At 46.1% G+C, this 23,824-nt stretch overlaps 2 protein-coding genes across 2 annotated transcripts; both read left to right on the top strand.

Annotated features, from left to right (window-relative positions):
• The first annotated feature begins 478 nt into the window (after nt 1-478).
• LOC136853711 (uncharacterized) lies at nt 479-7,450 on the top strand. Its single transcript, XM_067129681.1, has 6 exons — nt 479-650; nt 2,490-2,609; nt 3,409-3,561; nt 5,436-5,480; nt 6,601-6,636; nt 7,103-7,450. The coding sequence occupies exons 1-6, from the start codon at nt 581-583 to the stop codon at nt 7,114-7,116; spliced, it is 438 nt and encodes a 145-aa protein (XP_066985782.1). The 5' UTR covers nt 479-580; the 3' UTR covers nt 7,117-7,450.
• Nucleotides 7,451-12,557: 5,107 nt separating this feature from the next.
• Nucleotides 12,558-23,226, top strand: LOC136853335 (mucin-22-like). The gene is made up of 4 exons (XM_067128698.1): nt 12,558-12,627; nt 14,510-16,114; nt 16,255-18,084; nt 18,236-23,226. Exons 1-4 carry the CDS (start codon nt 12,558-12,560, stop codon nt 23,224-23,226), a joined length of 8,496 nt encoding a protein of 2,831 aa, XP_066984799.1.
• Nucleotides 23,227-23,824: the final 598 nt, after the last annotated feature.

Raw genomic sequence — 23,824 nt, forward strand, 5'->3', positions numbered from 1 at the left:
ACAAAGTCAGGAGATATTTACCAGTTAATCTATTATTTATTAGCATAAAATTTGTTTACTAATTTCTTTTTTAATTTATACCTATTCAGCGAAGAGAATATTTTCGCCTTCCTGTGTGCATCAGTATATGTAGTCGGTATTCTTGGAAGTTGAGTCAAAATGTATTTTGTCAACAGGTGTCAGTTTTATGGCCCTGACTCATTTTACTGAGTGTGACGCCGTCAGTAGTAGACTGAAACGTCATCACTGACTAGCTTTCAAAAGAGGTCCTATGAAGGATATTTTGACGAGGAAAATGACTCGAAATTCATCATGCAATGACGGTCCTTCAGCAAAGGGAACACTATGACGAAAAATCTCTGGACAAGACCCACATTAGCCCCGCGACTTAACTCTTCGAAACCGGACAACGTCTGACCTTTACTCCGTTTCAGACTGTCGATAATATAAGCGGTTAACATCAGTTGTGCCGCTATAAAACGAAACAACACACTGACAGCTGTCAAAAGCAGTTGACTGCCTAGTTATCCCTCAGTCGACAGATACCTAGCACAGAGAGGACGTTCAAGAACCCATCCACATGGCTCAAAATCACTTTCGTTGTTTACCTGTGTTTTTGCTCTGCTTCAGCCTAACTTACGGGAAGCAAGGTGAGTTGACACTTTACTTTACAGGAAACAAGGTGGGTTGAGACTTTACTTTACGGGAAACAAGGTGGGTTGAGACTTTACTTTACGGGAAACAAGGTGGGTTGAGACTTTACGAGAAAAAAGGTGGGTTGAGACTTTACTTTACGGGAAACAAGGTGGGTTGAGACTTTACTTTACGGGAAACAGGGTGGGTTGAGACTTTACGGGAAACAAGGTGGGTTGAGACTTTACTTTACGGGAAACAAGGTGGGTTGAGACTTTACGGGAAACAAGGTGGGTTGAGACTTTACGGGAAACAAGGTGGGTTAAGACTTTACTTTAAACAGGTGGGTTGAGAGACAAGGTGGGTTGAGACTTTATGGGAAACAAGGTGGGTTGAGACTTTACGGGAAACAAGGTGAAACAAAGAAGGTGGGGTGAGACTTTACGGGACAAGGTGGCTTGAGACTTTAGGGGAAACAAGGTGGGTTGAGACTTTACGGGTGGGTGAGACTTCTACGGAAACAAGGTGGGTTGAGACTTTACGGAAACAAAGTGGGTTGAGACTTTATGGGAAACAAGGTGGGTTGAGACTTTATGGGAAACAAGGTGCGAAACAAGGTGGGGTGAGACTTTACGGGAAACAAGGTGGGGTGAGACTTTACGGGAAACAAGGTGGGTTGAGATTTTACGTGACACAAGGTGGGTTGAAAGAACTGGGGTGACTTTACAAACAAGGAAACAACAAGGTGGGTTGAGACTTTACGGGAAACAAGGTGGGTTGAGACTTTACGGGAAACAAGGTGGGGTGAGACTTTACGGGAAACAAGGTGGGTTGAGACTTTACGGGAAACAAGGTGGGGTGAGACTTTACGGGAAACAAGGTGGGGTGAGACTTTACGGGAAACAAGGTACACTGATACTTTCACCTATTTTCTTTTTGCATCTGCAACGTTTGTGTTCCTCACAAAATATGATAGTGAAGCTGAACGCCATAACGAAACGAAATATAAGAAATGAAACGTCAGCCCTCTCTCTTTTCCTGTAAACTAATCATTACCTGATAAGAAACAAAAAGCGGTAACCTAATCCCGTTCCAATTTGCAAGGGAAACCTATGACGACTGCCTGATTGTTCACGAGATCGGCTGCTACGCTCGTGACTGTTTGGGAATTATGAACTTTAATTCTATCTTCTTGCCTCCACAATCCAGGTGTAGAGCCATCTGCATGAAAAGTTTCAGTGGCTCTTCCGTCCTACAACATTGTTGCCAACTAAATAAAAAAAAGGACTTAGATTAGCCTGAACTAACGAAGAAGTGTGGTAAATACAACAATCTCCCCTTTGCGTGAAGGGAGGCGAGATGTACAGGTAGTTCAGTTTTTATTTTAAACGGTAATGTCTCACAGGTGAAACCTATCCTATGAGGAGACGACAGATTAACACCACTGACTCGGTAAGAGTCTCCCACTGAGCATAGAAAACGGGTGCCAGAAGTGAGGCTTCAGAAGAGAAAGTGATTCTTATTTCCGAAGTCATAGCCACACAATTCCCTGGCCTCGTATTTTCTGTAGCCTTAATGAGAACGAAAGGAAGGTATCAGAGCTGTTAATGATATCTTTCTAATCATCGCAAAGCTTTGATACTCTACGAACCGGCGATCCCACTGTGGATAACACTGATAATACACACTTCATCCCACGGCTTCAAAGCCTAATTATTTACCTCTGATTGTTAACTGTTAATCTACGACGTCTATCGTCCGAAAAAATTTAATTGCACCACGACTCCATCTGATACGAGTGGTGTTGCAATGATGACTCAGCTAATCTACTTCTCTTCTCTCTTTCTCTTACTCAGGGTGTTTGTACAATGGGATTACACACGGAGTCGGGGATAGATTCGACTTCGTAATAAGCACTCCTGGATTAGCAGACTACGAAATATCCTTCTTATGCACCGGGAATGGATTGGTTACGAGTAAGTTCAAGGGTTCCTTTGGCAATCTCGGTTTTGCTTCGGTTTGTCATCTCATTTATTCCGTAGCGTAAAGGAGTTGGAAAGCGTTTGCAAGACGAGAAAGCTAAAAGTACAGTAATGTGAACAAGAATAAGGAAACAAGAAAGATGTATGGTGGATGAATGGAAGTGGGAGATCTCATAAAAAACTGGCCGCGAATATAGAGGATGTTGATAGGATGAGAGAATGCTGAATCACAGGTTAGGTGTAGCAAGGAAGGCAGCGGGGTGTGTGCAGAAGGCTAGGAAGAGACTTGAATTTCCTGTTAGCCAAGGTGGGAGTGTTTAGCCGACTCTCCCTTGTACAAGTGAAGTGCGAGTGTTGGATGGTGATGAAACAAAAACAGGTTGAAGTTGTTGAGAAGAATTATTTGCTTAACCTACGTGAGAGAGAAATGTGGGGATGCAAAGAAATGGTAAAAAGGTTAAGTGAAACAATGAATCTGAGTATTCCGAGATAGTTAGGTCAGGTGATAGATGACGGTGGGCTGGCGAAAAGAGCTTACAATTCAAGAGGTGATGGGAGAAAGAAAGAGAGGAAGGCCTTGAAATGCTTGGACAGACTGGTATGAAAGAGGTACGGGAAAGGAAGAGGCTTGATATTCAGTAAGCGAAAAAGTACTTGCAAGATGCATGTGAATGGGCCAGTGTAGTTTCAGAGGTCTGATGCTTTGCTGGTGAACAATTTGTGTAGGTTCATGAAGGGACTGATGTTGTGGAAATTATATATATATATATATATCTTTATCTTTTAATTCCAGTTGGATGTGGAGTTCCTACCATGACTGGCCCTGCACGGGAAGCAACGTGGGTGACTTTTATTCCAGTCGGAGTCAAGGAATACTTCGGATGTCCCGAATACATCTGCACAGAGACCGTGGGTTGGGTGCTAACAGGAGAGATAAAACCAAGCTGTAAGTTCTCAAGATTTTAACGGATATTTCCCGGAGTGAGGTTCACTTATGCAAGGACGTCACATACCCAGTTTTGTTTAACATAATTATTTATCAAAAATGTTGTTATTCTCTGGCATCTAACACAGACATCTCTACATTTTTTCCCAGCGCTAGTTTTGCTCTCAGTATAAAAACATTGAATCTTTGAGCATCACAGAACAAGGGAAAAGTCGCTACAACACATGGGGTAAAAATTTGTTGTGTGTAATGATAAAAAAATGATCTGTTCAACAATGAAAGAAGGGTTTAGGATGTGGGGCTAACAGTGTTATTAAGGGGTTAATAAAATACGCTGACATTACAGATTTAGAACAGAATGGGGCATAGTATGAAGATACTTCAAGAATGATAGGGAATGTCCGTTGACAAAGGCACATAAGAAAGATATAGTAGTGAATGGTTTGGCAGTGAGGTTATGGGTTTAGAGTGGTAAAATACGCAAGTTGAAGAAAGCGTATTTTCAAATTCTTTCAGTAAACTCTGCAGCTTTCCTTCGCCGTCATCAGAAAACCTCACAACCCCGATTCTTATTCCAAACAGTGGCATTTGCATCTCCGTTTCTTTCCCCAGACTTCTTGTATCAATTTATCCACAAAAAAAAAAAAAAATTAGACATACAAACATTAAATTAAAAAAAATTAGACAAAAATATTTTTAAAAATTAGACATAAAAATATTAAATATTATCCATAAAAAATTAGACATACAAATATTAAATAAAAAAAGACAAAAATATTAAATGAAAAAATTAGACAAAAATATTTAAAAAAAAATTAAACATTAAAGTATTAAACAGACAGTATAAATAAATTTCTACCCTACACCGCGATCAAGACTCAAGACTCTCGAAGACTGTGTGCTGATTACTTCCATCAAATACACTTCGGTTTTGTGACGGAACTTCTAATCAGTCTCAACTAATTACCATCTACACAACACGTCCTCGACACTCTTAAGGAAATAACCAGCTGTGATGATAAGGCTGAGTGTATTTCTTGTACTTGGATCTTCGGGTTATCGGTGTACTTCTCCTCGGCAAGTCTGTAAACAGCTTGCTTAAAATAATATTTGATGGTTACTTCACTTCTTTGTGTCAAGCCTGCGTGATTTGATAAGCGGTTTTTTAAATTCCTGCGCTCTAAAAGGTCTGTCAGGCTTATGAAAATAATATCTGATGGTTACTTCACTTCTTTGTTTCAAGCCAGAGTGATTTGACAAGTGGGTTTTTCTTTTAAATCCTGCGCTCTAAAAGATCTGTCAGGCTTAAGAAAACAGTATTTGATGGTTACTTCACTTCTTTGTCTAAAGCCAAAGTGATCTGACAAGCGGTTTTTTTTTAATTCCTGAGCTCTAAAAGATCTGTCAGGCTTAAGAAAATAGTATTTGATGGTTACTTCACTTCTTTGTCCCAAGCCAGAGTGATCTGACAAGCGGTTTTTTTTCAATCATGCGCTCTAAAAGATCTGTCAGGCTTATGAAAATAATATTTGATAGTTACTTCACTTCTTTGCCTCAAGCCAGAGTGATTTGACAAGTGGATTTTTCTTTTAAATCCTGCGCTCTAAAAGATCTGTCAGGCTTAAGAAAATAATATCTGATGGTTACTTCACTTCTTTGTCTCAAGCCAGAGTGATCTGACAAGCGGTTTTTTAAATTCCTGCGCTCTAAAAGGTCTGTCAGGCTTAAGAAAGTAGTATTTGATGGTTACTTCACCTCTTCGTCTCAAGCCAGTGATTTGACAGGCGGTTTTTTTTAAATTCCTGAGCTCTAAAAGATCTGTCAGGCTTAAGATGAGGAAGCGGTTTGACATCTTTTTCTGTTCCTCCTAACAGGTGCCACAGAAGAACCGGGCGACACTACAACAGCTGGTGGTGACGGTGGGTACCTTTCATTTTCGGAAAAAATATTTTGCGACCTTCTTTAAATAGTTAGGATTAGGAATTTTCAGTGCGTCCGCGGAATTAGATAATGCACTTCATTACTAGTGGATATTTACTTATTTTCTTAGCACTCTGAAACCCGGACATGCCCAAAATTAGAAAACAAATACGTATATATATATATATATATATATATATATATATATATATATATATATATATATATATATAATATATATATAAACATACATACTTTTAATACATACATATATTTATATATATATATACATATATATATATATATATATATATATATATATATATATATATATATATATATATATATATATATATATTTCCACTTTTGAAAACGAAAACGAGACCAGTGACATTAGATCTCAGCTACTTTAGATCTGTACACGCCACTATACTACTCTCAAATGCCATGGTTACCTAGTAACCTAACTATGAAAGACTAAATATAACCGAGAACTCAGAACACCAACCCATCCATGCTTATACCTAAACAATAACCTTAAGAGCCTTATGGTAAACAACTTTAAAAGCAACACTAAAGTCAAATTGAACGAGTCAGAGCTTATGCAGAATTCAGTGTCAGGGGTTTCCTTAGAGTACCCAGATAGAACTGGAATACATTAGTGGTATTTAACTTCTAACTGTCAGCCTTATGGTTGTTGCTTTCGTCTAAGCCAGTAATTAGAGAAAAGATTAAATTAGAGAAAAGATTTCACTGTTTTCACGTCGCCATTAAAGCCTAAAGTCTGCTAATTCTGTTGAAGGATTTCTAAAACGGCAAGGTGACCAGAAATAAGAATTTTATTTCTTTTTACTTTAAACGTCTTGCTATGGGCTGAACTCGATTTTAATGAATGAAAAGATCGGTATCACTGGGTAATTAACAAATGCTTCTGCCAGTCAGTAAAACGAGAGAGAGCAAGTAGACAAACGCGCGGGAACGCAGCCATGGAAAACGAACGATTTAGTTTAGATAAATGCAACAGTAATAGCTTACAAGTCAGTTTAATTTTGTTTGCTATCAGTGTTAGTTCAAGTTAAGGAAAAAAACACATAATTATTCGCTTTCTCATTCCAACAGGTATTACGACTGTTGGCACAACCCCTGGTGATGATGGTGAGTATTTTTCATCAATTCTAACCGTCTTTCGTGACATAAGTAGTTAGCGCAGGAACACACAGTACGATCATTATGTACCGTACAATTCGTACGGTTTTCCGTACTATATATTTGTTACAGTTATTATATTTCTGTTACAATTACTATGAGTATTACTTCTGCGCTGTAAGGACAGACCATGACATTCTTGTTTAGAAGCGAACACTTGCGCAGACGCCGTCCGTACTTAACATTTAAGCGAAATGTCAATTTCCCTTTTAACCTTTTCATAAATGTATGCTAAGTGTCGAGTTAGGGAATCAATATCCACTTTCCTAGGTAATTACACCATGGGAGTTTATAATACACACACACACACATATGACACGAAAGCGCTTGGAACTCCTTTCTGTCATGTATGTATATACGTATATATATTATATTATATATATCTTACGTGGCTATATATTTTTTCTTTCCACAGCAACCACAACATAGAAGAATACCAACTGCGCCACCAAGATGTTTGCAGCTGTTAACGGTATATGGTCATGCAATCCAGGATAGTTTTCAGGAACCCTTTTTTTTTCTACTATAAAAACAAATTTGTGCAAATAAGCGAACTCCTATCCATCACATTCTTTAAAATCAAGTTTCAAGACACTTATCACATTTGCATGACCCGTGACAAGTGTCAAGTTTGACTTCAATTATCATCTTCACTTTGAGTATTGGCATAAAGTATAGATCCACATATTGGCCCACTAAGCACTCCTGTCAGTTTGAAACTACTGGTTTTTCTCGATGGGAATAAAAGAAGTTTTCAAAATGTCTCGTGTGTTTTTCATTTCATTCCTTCCAAATGAGAAGTCGTCTTTATTTTATGTCTGAATGCAAGTTTCGGGAGAACGATAAGAAGAGGGCAGACCTAAATAACGTAAATAAAATGTGAAATAAGAATAGAGAGTACCAGTTTAGTCCACAGAACTCCCGAATATCCGTACATGTCACCTTAATTAATGGCAAAAACGGAATATAAAGGAGTAAGACACGAACGTTTAATTACGCGAGATGACAAGGAGAACTATCCAGCCGTATTGAGTACTGCCGCCTCTCTTCATTCAATTATCACAAGTGTCCCAGATGTCTGGGAAAAACAACATCGACAGCAGCCATCATGACACAGATGTCCTTAGGGTAACTTCAAGGAGATTCCCCACATCTGTACTTGTATGTACTCTGACATACATGTATATGTGCGCTGGCATGTAATTAATTATATCGGTACACATATGTACTTATATATGTGAACACGTATCTATTGATGTACAGGTCTGAATTTTGAGAAATGCAAGTAAATGTTTTTTTGCTGTTTTCCATATCTGTTTTCCGTATAGCTCCGAATGAAAGCTTTTTCTAATTAAACTTGTTATATCTTTTCATCCACAAAATAGTCGTCATGGACGCTAACTTGACACCATAGGCTGCCTAAGCATCTGCACTTCCTGTGCATTCAATTTTAGTTTGAAAAAGTTCACATGATAGGAAAAGTTCGCTTTTTCATCGTATTTTTTATCTTTCACATAGGATTTTATAGTGGATCTGTTAATACCAATGCACACACACACACACACACGATACTCATCTGCATCGGCAACATTTTGTCCGGGATCGTTTCTATTAGTCGATTATTTTCTTCAAAAGAGGAGGAGTAATTTAATCTCCAAGGGAAGTTTATAGTCTATAATCCTCTCATCTCAGGGTTGAAAGAAGAATAAGGTCACCTGCAGATCCCAAAGCCTTAAAGTGAGGGGGGTTGACGTTTGTGGCGAGACCCTCAAAGAACACAGGACATGTTCACAACAGCAAGCAAATGCAATGAGAGGAATATGACAAAATACAACTGAATAAGTATTCCACAACTCCAAAACGAGAGGGAATAATTGGTCCCGAGGACCTAAATGAAACCACACAATGATGAGACTTTTTTTCAACAGGTTAAATAAATAAACACAAAGGATACGGTACTGGTCGAAAAAGTAGCACAACAGTGTCTGGGAATTTATATAACTTAGTATATTCTGTATTTTACTTTTTTTGTCATTCACTCTAAAGTCACATGTCAAACTGTCCAGCCTCTGCATTACTTCAATGTTATAAAATCCATGCCATTCTGGACACAGAAACCACAGTGATGTTTGTCATAAAAAAGAGGCACTGGAAATATTCTGGATGAAGTCTAGAAATGTGGCATAAAAGAATAAAATTAAATGAAGCTAACAGTAATCACCAGACAAGAATAACCTGACAAACCCACGATATTAATCAAGGAAAATCAATCAGGCAGGTAGTTCAAAACGACAAGAATGTTAAAAAGAATCGACAGCTTGTTTAGATTTCCTTAAACCTGACTCTCGTACTGAAAGTGTCTTTCCGATAAATTTCAGCAATTCGTATTTTTAAATAATAAAAATATCACAAATAAAACTTTAGGAGCATATATAGCAGGTAAGAATTGGAATGTAAGATTTAGGCCAAAGGACAAGCGCTGGGACCTATGAGGTCACTCAGCCCTGAAGGAAAATTGAATGTAAAAAGGTTTGAAAGGTGTAGAAAGAGAAAACCTCGCAGTTGCACTGTGAAACAAAAGAGAGTATGAAAGGAGGTACAGTAAAATGAATGACGGGTTACAGCTAGAGGCCGAAGGGACGCTGCAAAGAACCTTGAGTAATGCCTTGCTTGCACTTTCACCCCACCCCATCGGTTATATAGTAGGAAAGATGGAAAAAATCTGAAAATGGTAGGTACTGTGATCTGATGAGATTAAAAGCAAGATACTACATTATACAGGAACATGACAGAACAGGTAAAAGAGGAGAGTGAAAGAATTATCAGGACACGAAGGTGTCTGGAATGGTTTTGACGAAAAAAGACAGAGTCTGAACTGGTTGATAAGGGTATACCACAGTAGAGCCTTAAAAGAGGAATGGGGTGAGGATTGCTCAACCTTGATATGCAACCTGTAAAATTAATTCTCAGACAGATCTACTGGCTCCGTGACTGTGTGATTAAATTCCAGTATATTTTAAGATGCAACGGTAAAAGTTATCTTTTGAAATTAACGTTGAAATCTCCTACTAACACGACTTCAAACAGACGTCCTGAAATCACGCGATCTTACCACTCTCCCGAGTGCCGAATCAGTCAACAGAATCTTACTTGAAATTAAAGAAGCACTTTTATTATTTTATTTGGGGTTTTATAATGAACTCATTAGTCAGTTGCTTTGTCAGTAGAGTATGCAGTCCGAAAGTTTCGTAGCTGGGGCTTAGCATGTTACATCCAACACATTTCTACCACATAATTGGCTAAAGATAAAATATCTTCAGTTGTAATATCATTCGATAGTTCAAAGGAATGAGCTCTTATAGCTATCATACATATTACAACCGCTGAATAATGACTAGTTATTTCGGATAGTAAATATACAATGGCTAATAATAAAAAAAATCTAATAAAAAAATAGTTTTGAAGGTAGTGAACACACGTACGAAATCGCAATGGGCCTTCCTTTCTCGTAGGGACAGGGAATCAGACGATGCTCCTAAATTCTCTTAGAAAAATAAGGCAAACTCGATCTACAGACTATTATACGAATTTTTATACTGTAGCAGCTTTTTCTTCAGCTCGTGACGTTTATCAGAGACTGGACCATTAGCGTTATGGGTTTTGTTTCAGTTTTCTACGTACTGTCCTAAAGTTAATTATTCCTAATCTTTTTATTCTGCGTCTTAATTTTGCTCTGACTTCTATCTTACATACTTACTAGTGTATTTATGAAAGTTCTAAATGAAAATGTTAAAAATATAATATTTCAGTCTCGATCAGAACATATTTCCAGCTGAAATAAAAAAAAAGGATTTTTCTAGGAATATAAAGAATTAAATGCCTTCATAACAAAATTATTAGTCATTAGAGGTATATGCAAATGAAAAAAAAAGAATCTTTAGCCTATAAGTATTAATTCTTTTCTCATTTAGACTGAAATACAGTCTACATTGTGGCATACTGTACATTTTTTCCTTTTCTTGTCCTTCCCAAGAAAAGCTGACTATTAAAATCCTGACCAAGGTTGACTGATTGATTGATTTATAGATTTTAGGCATACATGCCAAGCACTGGGGCATCTAAGGCCATGGCTCCTAAAAAAAAAAAGAAAGTCCTTTGGAAGCTGGACCAAGGTATTAAGTGATAATATTAGTAAAATATATGTGATCAGGATGAGGGGTGCCAAAGAAAGTGGGACATCATACAGTTAGGAAGGCTGAGAATTTGCCTCTGCAAATAATTTAAAATAAATGTGATTAATTTCCTGTTCGCAACGTTATCGGTTCTGAAGGTGAGAATAGCGGGTTTAAATTCTCGGTGACAGTAATTTTAATTTCTAGAAAGAGATTCTTCTTTACGTAAAAGCACAGGCAAGCTGAAAGTGGGAACATTCGCAGACGTAAGATAAAGATTATGTTACTGGACTATAAAACTTGGGATAAAGGACGAGCGCTGGGCCCTGAGAAGGCTTTGGCGCTGAACATAATTTTGGAACAATTGTAAGGAGAGGGTGGAAAGTAAGAATAGAAAGAGAATATATAAACACAGGTAGAGTAAGAGGAATGAAAGGGGTTGCAGCTCGGGGCCGAAGGCACGCTGCAACGAACCTCAAGTAATGCTTACAGTGCGACCAAGATTATGAAAATAGCGGGTAACAATGGCTAATAATAAAGATGCAAACCCCTGATATTGGGATTAGCATACTTATCAAAAGACTATGTCGTGTACTTTTTTATTTTAATAGATATTAAAATACAATCAGCCAACATGAACCTGTGTCAAATACATCACAGTATGATTATTATAATTATTATTATTATTATTATTATTATTATTATTATTATTATTATTCATTAGATGAACCCTATACATATGGAACAAACCCACAGGACCCACTGACTTGAAGTTCAAGCTTCCAAAGACTATATTGTTCATTAGAAAGAAGTAAGAGGAGGTAAGGAAAATACATAAAGAAGATATCTAACTTACTGAAAAAGAAAAAAATAATTTAACAAATTAATAAATTAAAAAGCATTAAGGAGATGAACCCTGCGTTTATGACAGCTTAGTCTTAAAAATCACGAATGTAGAATCAAAATGGCAAAGTGGAGTGAATGCTGTCTTTGTCAGAAGGACAAACACTAGATCTACAGGACTGTTCTGAAGTTTTTCCAGTTATTTCGTCGGTCTCTTTAATTGCAGCCAAACTGACACCTTTGTTTCTTAATCATACTTGTTCATTATTTCTCCAGTCGTATCAGAAAGTTCGATCATCGATTTCGGTGCCAAAAACAGCTGCGAACGAAGATTGGTTTCTGGTCGCAGGAGTAGGCGAAGGTGCGAGTCAATTAACATGTGGATTCTCTTATGTCTGCAGACCACAATCAGTTGTAATAAATCTCTCGGCTAATCGTTTCACAAAATCGGGTGTTCTATTACTCTAGCTCGTTACAATTCGCCGGTAGGTCTCATTTCGTGTTACGGGCAAATGAGATCTTATAAAGAAGTGTGGTATTACAAGGAAGTAGTGTATTATCTTGGTAAACTCCTCCGCATTACGTGTCATTTACAGACGCTGCAAAGAAGACACTGAAAATAGTGGAACACGCACACATACCCACTTGTTCCATGGCGGCACATTCGTCTATCGCCACCTGTCCAATATGTTTTCACACTTTTCAAAGGATCTTCTCGTCCAATGGCATCCAGCGTTGCAGCTCCTGGCTGTGATAACAGATCATTCTCTGGGTGTCTGGGCCCCTCGTGTGATGGGCGAGAGTGCTCAGTAGCCGAAAACATCTTACAGAGAAAGGTGGCACTCGTCGAACATCATGAAGAAGCGTTCTCCAGCGCTGTGGTTTGGTCTCTACTTCACATTACTTTCGTCTCATGTGGTCGGAGGTTAGTAGTAAAAGAAAGAAAAGAAAAGAAAAAAAAAGTGCCTCACTGATCGACAACTCAGGACACTTTCCAAGCTAGCCTAGACCTTTCTTGCTGAAGAATCTCGCAGTTACTTTTCTCTTCTAAAGTTAAATTTTCCAAAATGGACGAACTATGGAGGAATCAGAGACCTAAATGCATAAATGGGACATAGGGCCACTGGATAGGTTGGGCAAATTTTGATTCTCTCAGCTTGTTATATTTCAGTGCAACTGTGATGTTTATACCATTTCTATCTTTAGAACTTACACTTCATCTCCTTTACTGTCTGGGTCTCTTTATCTTGCTGTCCAGCCACTCCAACTCTTCTATATTTTCACGGTTTTAGGTGCTGAATGGCTGAAAGTGCCCCAGTGATTGAGTTGAACGCATAAATTTCATAAATCAAATTATCCACATATGCTTGTCAGCGTAAGTTCCAGCTTTAATATCGTTTGTAAAATGTTTAAAGAGTTATATACCAACAATCCTTAGTGGATGGTCACCTTAGAATTAAGTCAGTAACAAATCGATTGACATGATTACCTTATCATGACAGCAATGCTGGAAGCATGCCTTAGCCTTACGTCAGGTTAAATCAGGTATTTTTCAGCCGAGTATTTCCCAGTTATCCGAAAGACTTTGCAATAATGATTTTCCGGATTGCTGCTCAACTTATGAATTCCCATCGTCGTAACTCACACGACAAAACACCTATCCTAAATCTTCACTTTAAAATCGAATCTCCTTCCTTCTCTTGTAGCCTTGAATATCTTTGGTATTCTTGCTACAAGACCAAACCATCGAAACATCGATTGGCCCAAATTTTCGCCATCAATGATGGTACTCATCACTTCATCATCCTAACTTCTGTTTACCTTCTTAGCTTCTTCCTGCTTGTATTCGCTTTCAACTTTCTCCTCTTACAAGAACTTTACAAATTCTTTCACTAGTAGTTTCTTCCCACTATTACCAACCGACTGTCTAGCCTGAAAACATCAGTCATTCCCCACTCTATGCACTACACAGTGCCCAGCTTATCCCTCATCTTCCCACCTACATCTCTTCTGTAATTGTCAATCATCTTTATCACATTTTTTATGCAAAGGTTTAATTACACTCTTGACACATTCCTTTGGAACCTTTTCTCTCATCCTGACATACCTTGCGCAGCCCGGTCAGCCATAAAATCTCTCTTGACACAGAAATACCTAGGTCTCTTTTGGCAATTCGATTATTTTCTGCATTTATTTCCCCTCCTTATGTTGTAAACAATCAAATCTTCAAGTTTTCTTAATCTGACATAAACCGTCTGCAGTTTTCCCATTCTCACATCTGCCTCTCTGCTACCTTCAATATTCAACACCTTCAAATTCATCACTGCATCGAGTATGAATTGTATAGGCCTAGTTGGTATCTTTCACAGCTGCTCATATTTCATTGTCTTTTCCTTATATGCGCACTTGCTTTGTATCAAATTCTTTCTGTCTAATTAAAACTTGCTCTCAATTTTACTTCCACTTAAGCCACTGATCTTTTCATAAGGGAATTTTCAGTTTAATATTCGATGAACTCTGTTCAAAAAATAAAATAATATGGTTCTTAACCTTTCTCTCATTATAACATATAACCTTATGAATATTCTTCACTGAAAATATGTTTTCCATACAATCAACATATTTTTACATAACCTTCTATTAACAAATAATATATATATATATATATATATATATATATATATATATATATATATATATATATATATACATAAAGTACATACAAAGATACATACATACATATCTAGAAATGTCGCTATAAAGCGTGCATCGGATTGTGTTTACTAATCAGCCATGTGTAATTCCAGGTATACCGACAGGCACAATAACATCGGAAATCCCAGCAAATGATGTGACCACTCCAGACCCAGGGGGTGATGTGACCACTCCAGGCACAGAGGGTGATGGGGGTGATGAGACCACTCCAGGCACAGGGGGCAATGAGACCACTCCAGGCACAGGGGGCAATGAGACCACTCCAGGCACAGGGGGAGATGAGACCACTCCAGCCCCAGGGGGTGATGTGACCACTTCAGGCACAGGGAGTGGTGAGACCACTACAGCCCCAGGGGGTGATGAGACCACTCCAGGCCCAGGAGGTGATGTGACCACTCGAGGCACAGGGGGTGATGAGACCACTCCAGAACCAGAAGGTGACGTGACCACTCCAGGCACAGGGGGTGAAGAGACCACTCCAGCCACAGGGGGTGATGAGACCACTCCTGCTCAAGGAGGTGATGTGACCACTCCAGGCACAGGGGGTGATGAGATCACTCAAAGCACAGGGGGTGATGAAACCACTCCAGCCCCAGGAGGTGATTTAACTACTCCAGGTCCAGGGGGTGATGAGACCAATGCAGGCACAAGGGGTGATGAGACCACTCCAGCCCCAGGAGGTGATGTGACCACTCCAGGCACAGGGGGTGATGAGACCACTCCAGGCACAGGGGGTGATGAGACAACTCCAGCCCCAAGAGGTGATTTAACTACTCCAGGTCCAGGGGGTGATGTGACCACTCCAGGCACAGGAGGTGATGAGACCACTCCAGGCACAGGGGGTGATGAGACCACTACAGCCCCAGGAGGTATTGAGACCACTTCAGGCACAGGGGGTCATGAGACCACTCCAGGCACAGGGGGTGATGTGACCACTACAGCCCCAGGGGGTGATGTGACCACTCCAGGCACAAGGGGTGATGAGACCACTCCAGCCCCAGGAGGTGATGAGACCACTACAGCCCTAGGAGGTGATGAGACCACTTCAGGCACAGAGGGTGATGAGACCACTCCAGGCACAGGGGGTGATGAGACCACTCCAGAACCAGGAGGTGATGTGACCACTCCAGGCACAGGGGGTGATGAGACCACATCAAGCACAGGGGGTGATGTGGCCACTCCAGCCCCAGGAGGTGATGTGACCATTCCAGGCCAAGGGGGTGATGTGACCACTCCAGGCACAGGGGGTGATGAGACCACTCCAGCCCCAGGAGGTGATGTGACCAATCCAGGCACAGGGGGTAATGAGACCACTCCAACCCCTGGAGGTGATGAGACCACTCCAGGCACAGGGGGTGCTGAGACAACTCCAGGCGCAGGGGGTACTGAGACCACTCCAGCCCCAGGAGGTAATGTGACCACTCCAGGTACAGGGGGTGATGAGACCACTCCAGGCACAGGGGGTGATGAGACCACTCCTGCCCCAGGGGGTGATGTGACCATTCCAGGCACAGGGGACGATGAGAACACTCCAGCCCAAGGAGGTGATGTGACCACTCCAGGCCCAGTGGGTGATGAGACCACTCCAGGCACAGGGGGTGATGAGACCACTCCAGCCCCAGGAGGTGATGTGACCACAACAAGCTCAGGGGGTGATAACACCACTCCAGGCCCAGGAGGTGATGTGACCACTCCAGGCACAGGGGTGATGAGACCACTACAGTCCCAGGGGGTGCTGAGACCACTCCAGCCCCAGGAGGTGATGTGACCACTCCAAGCGCAGGGGGTGCTGAGACCACTACAGCCCCAGGAGGTGATGTGACCACCCCAACCACAGGAGGTGATAAGACCACTCCAGACTCAGGGGGTGATGAGACCACTCCAGCCACAGGAGGTGATGTGACCACTCCAGGCACAGAGGCTGATGAGACCACTCCAGGCACAGAGGGTGATGAGACCACTCCAGCCCCAGGAGGTGATGTGACCACTCCAGGCACAGGGGGTGATGAGACCACTCCAGTCACAGGAGGTGATGTGACCACTCCAGGCACAGAGGGTGATGAGACCACTCCAGCCCCAGGAGGTGATGCAACCACTCCAGGCACAGGGGGTGATGAAACCACGACAGCCCAAGGAGGTGATGTGACCACTCCAGGCCCAGGAGGTGATGTGACCACTCCAGGCACTGGGGGTGATGAGACCACTCCAGCCCGAGGAGGTGATGCAACCACTCCAAGCCCAGCGGGTGATGAGACCACTTCAGGCCCAGTGGGTGATGAGACCACTCCAGGCACTGGGGGTGATGAGACCACTACAGCCCCAGGAGGTGATGTGACCACAACAGGCCCAGGGGGTGATAACACCAATCCAGGCCCAGGAGGTGATGTGACCACTCCAGGCACAGGGGGTGCTGAGACCACTCCAGCCACAGGAGGTGATGTGACCACTCCAATCGCAGGGGGTGATGAGACCACTACAGCCCCAGGAGGTGATGTGACCACTCCAGGCCCAGGAGGTGATGAGACCACTCCAGGCACAGGGGGTGATGAGACCACTCCAGCCCCAGGAGGTGATGTGACCACTCCAGGCCCAGGGAGTGCTGAGACCACTCAAGGAACAAGGGGTGCTGAGACCACTACGGCCCCAGAAGGTGATGTGACCACTCCAAGCCCAGGAGGTGATGAGACCACTCCAGACTCAGGGGTTGATGAGACCACTCCAGCCACAGGAGGTGATGTGGCCACTCCAGGCACAGAGGGTGATGAGACCACTCCAGGCACAGAGGGTGATGAGACTACTTCAGCCCCAGGAGGTGATGTGACCACTCAAACCCCTGGGGGTGATGAGACCAGTCCAGGCACAGGAGGTGATGAGACCACTCCAGCCACAGGAGGTGATGTGACAACTCCAGGCACAGTGAGTGATGAGACCACTCCAGCCCCAGGAGGTGATGTGACCACTCCAGGCACAGGAGGTGATGAAACCACTACAGCCCCAGGAGGTGATGTGACCACTCCAGGCACAGTGGGAGATGAGACCACTCCAGCCCGAGGAGGTGATGCGACCACTCCAAGCCCAGGTAGTGATGAGACCACTCCAGGCACAGGGGGTGATGTGACCACTACAGGCACAGGGGGTGATGAGACAACTCCAGCTCAAGGAAGTGATGTGACCACTCCAGGCACAGGGGGTGACAAGACCACTCCAACCACAGGAGGTGATGTGACCACTCCAGGCACAGGGGATGATGAGAACACTTCAACCACAGGGGGTGATGTGACCACTCCAGCCCCAGGGGGCGATGAGACCACTCCAGGACCAGGGGGTAATGTGACCACTCCAGGCCCAGGGGGTGATGTGACCACTCCAGGCACTGGGGGTGATGAAACCACTACAGCCCCAGGAGGTGATGTGACCACTTCAGGCCCAGGAGGTGATGTGACCACTCCAGGCACAGTGGGAGATGAGACCACTCCAGCCCGAGGAGGTGATGCGACCACTCCAAGCCCAGGTAGTGATGAGACCACTCCAGGCACAGGGGGTGATGTGACCACTCCAGTCACAGGGGGTGATGTGACCACTACAGGCACAGGGGATGATGAGACAACTCCAGCTCAAGGAAATGATGTGACCACTCCAGGCCTAGGGGGTGATGTGACCGCTCCAGGCACACGACGTGACCACTCCACCATGTGACCACTCAAGGCACAGGGGATGATGAGAACACTTCAACCACAGGGGGTGATGTGACCACTCCAGCTCAAGGGGCGATGAGACTACTCTAGGACCAGGGGGTAATGTGACCACTCCAGGCCCAGGGGGTGATGTGACCACTCCAGGCACAGGGGGTGATGAGACCACTCCAGCCACAGGAGGTGATGAGACCACTCCAGGCACAGGGGGTGATGAGACCACTCCAGCCCCAGGAGGTGATGTGACCACTCCAGGCACAGGGGGTGATGAAACCACTACAGCCCAAGGAGGTGATGTGACCACTCCAGGCCCAGGAGGTGATGTGACCACTCCAGGCACAGGCGGTGATGAGACCACTCCAGCCCGAGGAGGTGATGCGACCACTCCAAGCCCAGGGGGTGATGAGACCACTCCAGTCCCAGGAGGTGATGTGACCACAACAGGCACAGGGGGTGATGAGACCACTCCAGCCCCAGGAGGTGATGTGACCACAACAGGCCCAGGGGGTGATAACACCACTCCAGGCCCAGGAGGTGATGTGACCACTCCAGGCACAGGGGGTGCTGAGACCACTCCAGTCCCAGGAGGTGATGTGACCACTCCAAGCACAGGGGGTGATGAGACCACTACAGCCCCAGGAGGTGATGTGACCACTCCAGGCCCAGGAGGTGATGAGACCACTCCAGGCACAGGGGGTGATGAGACCAATCCAGGCCCAGGTGGTGATGTGACCACTCCAGGCACAGGGGGTGCTGTGACCACTCCAGGCACAGGGGGTGCTGAGACCACTCAAGGAACAGGGGGTGCTGAGACCACTACGGCCCCAGGAGGTGATGTGACCACTCCAGGCACAGGGGGTGATGAAACCACTTCAGCCCGAGGTGGTGATGTGACCACTCCAGGCCCAGGTGGTGACGTGACCACTCCAGTCACAGGGGGTGATGAGACCACTCCAGGCCCAGTGGGTGATGAGACCACTCCAGGCACTGGGGGTGATGAGACCACTCCAGCCCCAGGAGGTGATGTGACCACTCCAGGCACAGGGGGTGATGAAACCACTACAGCCCAAGGAGGTGATGTGACCACTCCAGGCACAGGGGGTGCTGAGACCACTCCAACCACAGGAGGTGATGTGACCACTCCAAGTGCAGGGGGTGATGAGACAACTCCAGCCCCAGGAGGTGATTTGACCACTCCAGGCCCAGGCAGTGATGAGACCACTCCAGGCATAGGGGGTGATGAGACCACTCTAGCCCCAGGAGGTGATGTGACCACAACAGGCCCAGGGGGTGATAACACCACTCCAGGCCCAGGAGGTGATGTGACCACTCCAGGCACAGGGGGTGCTGAGACCACTCCAGCCACAGGAGGTGATGTGACCACTCCAAGTGCAGGGGGTGATGAGACCACTACAGCCCAAGGAGGTGATGTGACCACTCCAGGCCCAGGAGGTGATGAGACCACTCCAGGCACAGGGGGTGATGAGACCACTCCAGCTCCAGGTGGTCATGTGACCACTCCAGGCACAGGGGGTGCTGAGACCACTCAAGGAACAGGGGGTGCTGAGACCACTACGGCCCCAGGAGGTGATGTGACCACTCCAAGCCCAGGAGGTGATGAGACCACTCCAGACTTAGGGGGTGATGAGACCACTCCAGCCACAGGAGGTGATGTGACCACTCCAGGCACAGAGGGTGATGAGACCACTCCAGGCACAGAGGGTGATGAGACCACTCCAGCCCCAGGAGGTGATGTGACCACTCCAGGCACAGGGGGTGATGAGACCAGTCCAGGCACAGGGGGTGATGAGACCACTCCAGCCACAGGAGGTGATGTGACCACTCCAGGCACAGGGGGTGATGAGACCACTCCAGCCCCAGGAGGTGATGTGACCACTCCAGGCACAGGGGGTGATGAAACCACTACAGCCCCAGGAGGTGATGTGACCACTCCAGGCACAGGTGGTGATGTGACCTCTCCAGGCACCGGGGGTGATGAGACCACTCCAGCCCTAGGAGGTGATGCAACCACTCTAAGCCCAGGGGGTGATGAGACCACTCCAGGCACAGGCACTGGGGGTGATGAGACCACTACAGGCACAGGGGGTGATGTGACCACTCCAGGCACAGGGGGTGATGTGACCACCCTAGGCACAGGGGGTGATGTGACCACTACAGGCACAGGGAGTGATGAGACCACTCCAGCCCAAGGAAGTGATGTGACCACTCCAGGCACAGGGGGTGATGTGACCACTCCAGGCACAGGGGGTGACGAGACAACTCCAACCACAGGAGGTGACGTGACCATTCCAGGCACAGGGGGTGATGTGACCACTCCAGGCACAGGGGGTGATGTGACCACTCCAGGCCTAGGGGGTGATGTGACCACTCCAGGCACAGGGGGTGACGAGACCACTCCAACCACAGGAGGTGATGTGACCACTCCAGGCACAGGGGATGATGAGAACACTTCAACCACAGGGGGTGATGTGACCACTCCAGCCACAGGGGGCGATGAGACCACTCCAGGACCAGGGGGTAATGTGACCACTCCAGGCCCAGGGGGTGATGTGACCACTCCAGCCACAGGGGGTATTGAGACCACTCCAGGCCAAGGAGGTGATGTGACCACTCAAGGCACAGTGGGTGATGAGACCACTCCAGGTTCAGGGGGTGATGAGACCACTCCAGCCACAGCAGGTGATGTAACCACTCCAGGCCCAAGGGGTGATGAGACCACTCCAGCCCCAGAGGGTGATTGGACCACTCCAGGCACACAGGGTGATGAGACCAATCCAGGCACAGGGGGTGATGCGACCCCTCCAGGCACAGGGGGTGATGCAACCACTCCAGGCACAGGGGGTGCTGAGACCAATCCAGCCACAGGGGGTGCTGAGACCACTCTAGCCCCAGGAGGTGATGAGACCACTCCAGGACCAGGTGGTGATGAGACCACTCCAGCCCCAGGGGGTGATGTGACCACTCTAGGCACAGCGGGTGATGAGACCATTCCAGACACAGGGGGTGGTGAGTCCACTACAGGCACAGGGGGTGATGTGACCACTCCAGGCACAGGGGGTGATGTGACCACTCCAGGTACAGGGGGTGATGAGACCACTCCAGGCACAGGGAGTGATGTGACCACTCCAGCCTCAGGGGGTGATGTGACCACTCCAACCCCAGGGGGTGATGAGACCACTACAGCCCCAGGGGGGGATATGACCACTCCAGGCCCAGGCGGTGATGAGACCACTCCAGGCCCAGGAGGTGATGAGACCACTACAGGCACAGGAGGTGATGAGACCACTCCAGGGCCAGGGGGTGATGTGACCACTCCAGGCCTAGGGGGTGATGTGACCACTCCAGCCCCAGGAGGTGATGACAGCTCCATCCCACCAGGAGGTGACGACAGCTCCAGCCCAGCCGGAGGTGACGATGGCTCCAGCCCAGCAGGAGGTGACGACGGCTCCAGCTCAGCAGGAGGTGACGACGGCTCCACCCCAGAAGGAGGTGACAATGGCTCCACCCCAGCAGGAGGTGGCAACAGCTCCACCCCAGCAGAAGGTGATGACAACTCCACCCCACCAGGAGGTGACGGCGGCTCCAGCCCAGCAGGAGGTGACAACGGCTCCACTTCAGACAACGGCTCCAGTCCAGCAGGAGGTGACGACGGCTCCAGCCCAGCAGGAAGTGACAACGGCTCCAGCCCAGCAGGAGGTGACAACGCCTCCACCCCAGCAGAAGGCGACGACGGCTCCACCCTAGCGGGAGGTGACAACAGCTCCACCCCAGCGGGAGGCGACGACGGCTCCACCCCAGCAGGAGGCGACGACGGCTCCACCCCAGCAGGTGACAACAGCTCCACCCCAGAAGGAGGTGACGACGGTTCCACCCCAGCAGGAGAAGACGACGGCTCCAGCCGAGCTGGAGGTGACGACGGCTCCACCCCACCAGGAGGTGACGATGGCTCCAGCCCACCAAGAGGTGACGACGGCTCCAGCCCAGCAGGAGGTGACGACGGCTCCAGCCCAGCAGGAGGTGACGACGGCTCCACCCCAGCAGGAGGTGACGACAGCTCCACCCCACCAGGAGGTGACGACGGCTCCACCCCAGACGACATCTCCAGCCCAGCAGGAGGCAACGACAGCCCCACCCCTCCAGGAGGTGACGATGGCTCCAGCCCAGCAGGAGGTGACAACGGCTCCACCCCAGACGACAGCTCCAGCCCAGCAGGAGGTGACGACGGCTCCAGCCCACCAGGAGGTGACAACAACTCCACCCCAGCAGGAGGAGACATCGGCTCCAGCCCAGCTGGAAGCAACGACAGCGCCACCCCTGAAGGAGGTGACGACGGCTCCAGGCCAGCTGATGGTGACGAGGGCTCCAGCCCAGCCGGAGGTGATGAGGGCTCCACCCCAGGAGGAGGTGATGACAGCTCCAGCCCAACTAGAGGTGATGAGGGCTCCAGCCCAGCTGGAGGTGATGAGGGCTCCACCCCAGCAGGAGGCGACGACGGCTCCAGCCCAGCAGGAGGTGGCAACGACTCCAGCCCAGCAGGAGGTGACGACGGCTCCAGCCCAGCAGGAGGGGACAACGGCTCCAGCCCAACAGGAGGTGACGACGGCTCCAGCCCACCAGGAGGGGATAACAGCTCTAGCCCAGCTGGAAGCCATGACAGCTCCACCCCTGAAGGAGGCGAAGACGGCTCCACCCCTGAAGGAGGTGACGATGGCTCCAGCCCAGCTGGAGGTGACGACGGCTCCACCCCAGCAGAAGGTGACGAGGGCTCCAGCCCAGCAGGAGGAGACGACGGCTCCAGCCCAGCTGGAAGCGACGACGGCTCCACCCCTGAAGGAGGCGACGACGACTCAACCCCTGAAGGAGGTGACGATAGCTCCAGCCAAGCAGGAAGTGACGACGGCTCCACCCCAGCAGGAGGGGACGACGGCTCCACCCCAGCTGGAGGGGACGACGGCTCCAGCCCAGCAGGAGGGGACGACGGCTCCACCCCAGCAGGAGGTGACGACAGCTCCACAATTTCCGAAGGTAAAGATGTTACTTCTACCTTATGTAGCCAACAGGGTACACAAGGTAGCAATCTTCAAACATCTTTATAATTATAGTATTTACAACACCAAGTACACTCATTTTTTTCTTTAATTTGACTATAGTTTTGTAAGAAATATTTCTACTGATGGAGGTTGATGCTGGAAGTTTCTAAATCACTGATAAAGGCAGTCAATTACAAGTGAAAGACATTTACCAATTAAAGTTTCTCAATACTGATAGTTAAATAAATAAACGTAAAAGACATTTATCAATGAAAGTTTCTTAATCCTAGATAAAGTCAGTCAAATAAATAGAAGCAAAAGACATTTATCAAAGAAAGTTTTTAAATGTTGATAAAGTGAGTTAACTTAATAAAGTGAAAGGCATTTATCACTGAGTTTTTAAATCATAAATAAAGTTAGTCAGACAAATAAAAGCGAAAGATCTAGTAAAATGACAAAACTGGAATCATCTTAGCAACGACAAATGAATGACGAAAATTATGTAAATTTTTATGTTCCGGAAATACGATAGATTATTTCAAAACTGGACAATATTTTATAAAAACTCAGCACGTATTACCTTGGCTACAAAAAGCATAGACTATTTTTGTATATATAACCAGCGAAGTAACTTTTCAAATTGTTTATTAGGTATCACATGAAC

Source organism: Macrobrachium rosenbergii, chromosome 27 (genome assembly GCF_040412425.1).
Source record: "Macrobrachium rosenbergii isolate ZJJX-2024 chromosome 27, ASM4041242v1, whole genome shotgun sequence".
NCBI lineage: Eukaryota > Metazoa > Arthropoda > Malacostraca > Decapoda > Palaemonidae > Macrobrachium > Macrobrachium rosenbergii.

Bases quoted from the DNA above. Each gene is read 5' to 3' on its own strand.
- LOC136853711 (XM_067129681.1), top strand. From the start codon at position 581: ATGGCTCAAAATCACTTTCGTTGTTTACCTGTGTTTTTGCTCTGCTTC. The intron at 2,610-3,408 runs GTAAGTTCAAGG...TTTTAATTCCAG, and splicing joins CGGGAATGGATTGGTTACGA to TTGGATGTGGAGTTCCTACC. The intron at 5,481-6,600 runs GTGGGTACCTTT...TCATTCCAACAG, and splicing joins TACAACAGCTGGTGGTGACG to GTATTACGACTGTTGGCACA.
- LOC136853335 (XM_067128698.1), top strand. From the start codon at position 12,558: ATGAAGAAGCGTTCTCCAGCGCTGTGGTTTGGTCTCTACTTCACATTA. The intron at 12,628-14,509 runs GTTAGTAGTAAA...GTGTAATTCCAG, and splicing joins TTCGTCTCATGTGGTCGGAG to GTATACCGACAGGCACAATA. The intron at 18,085-18,235 runs GCACACGACGTG...CTCCAGGCCCAG, and splicing joins GGGTGATGTGACCGCTCCAG to GGGGTGATGTGACCACTCCA.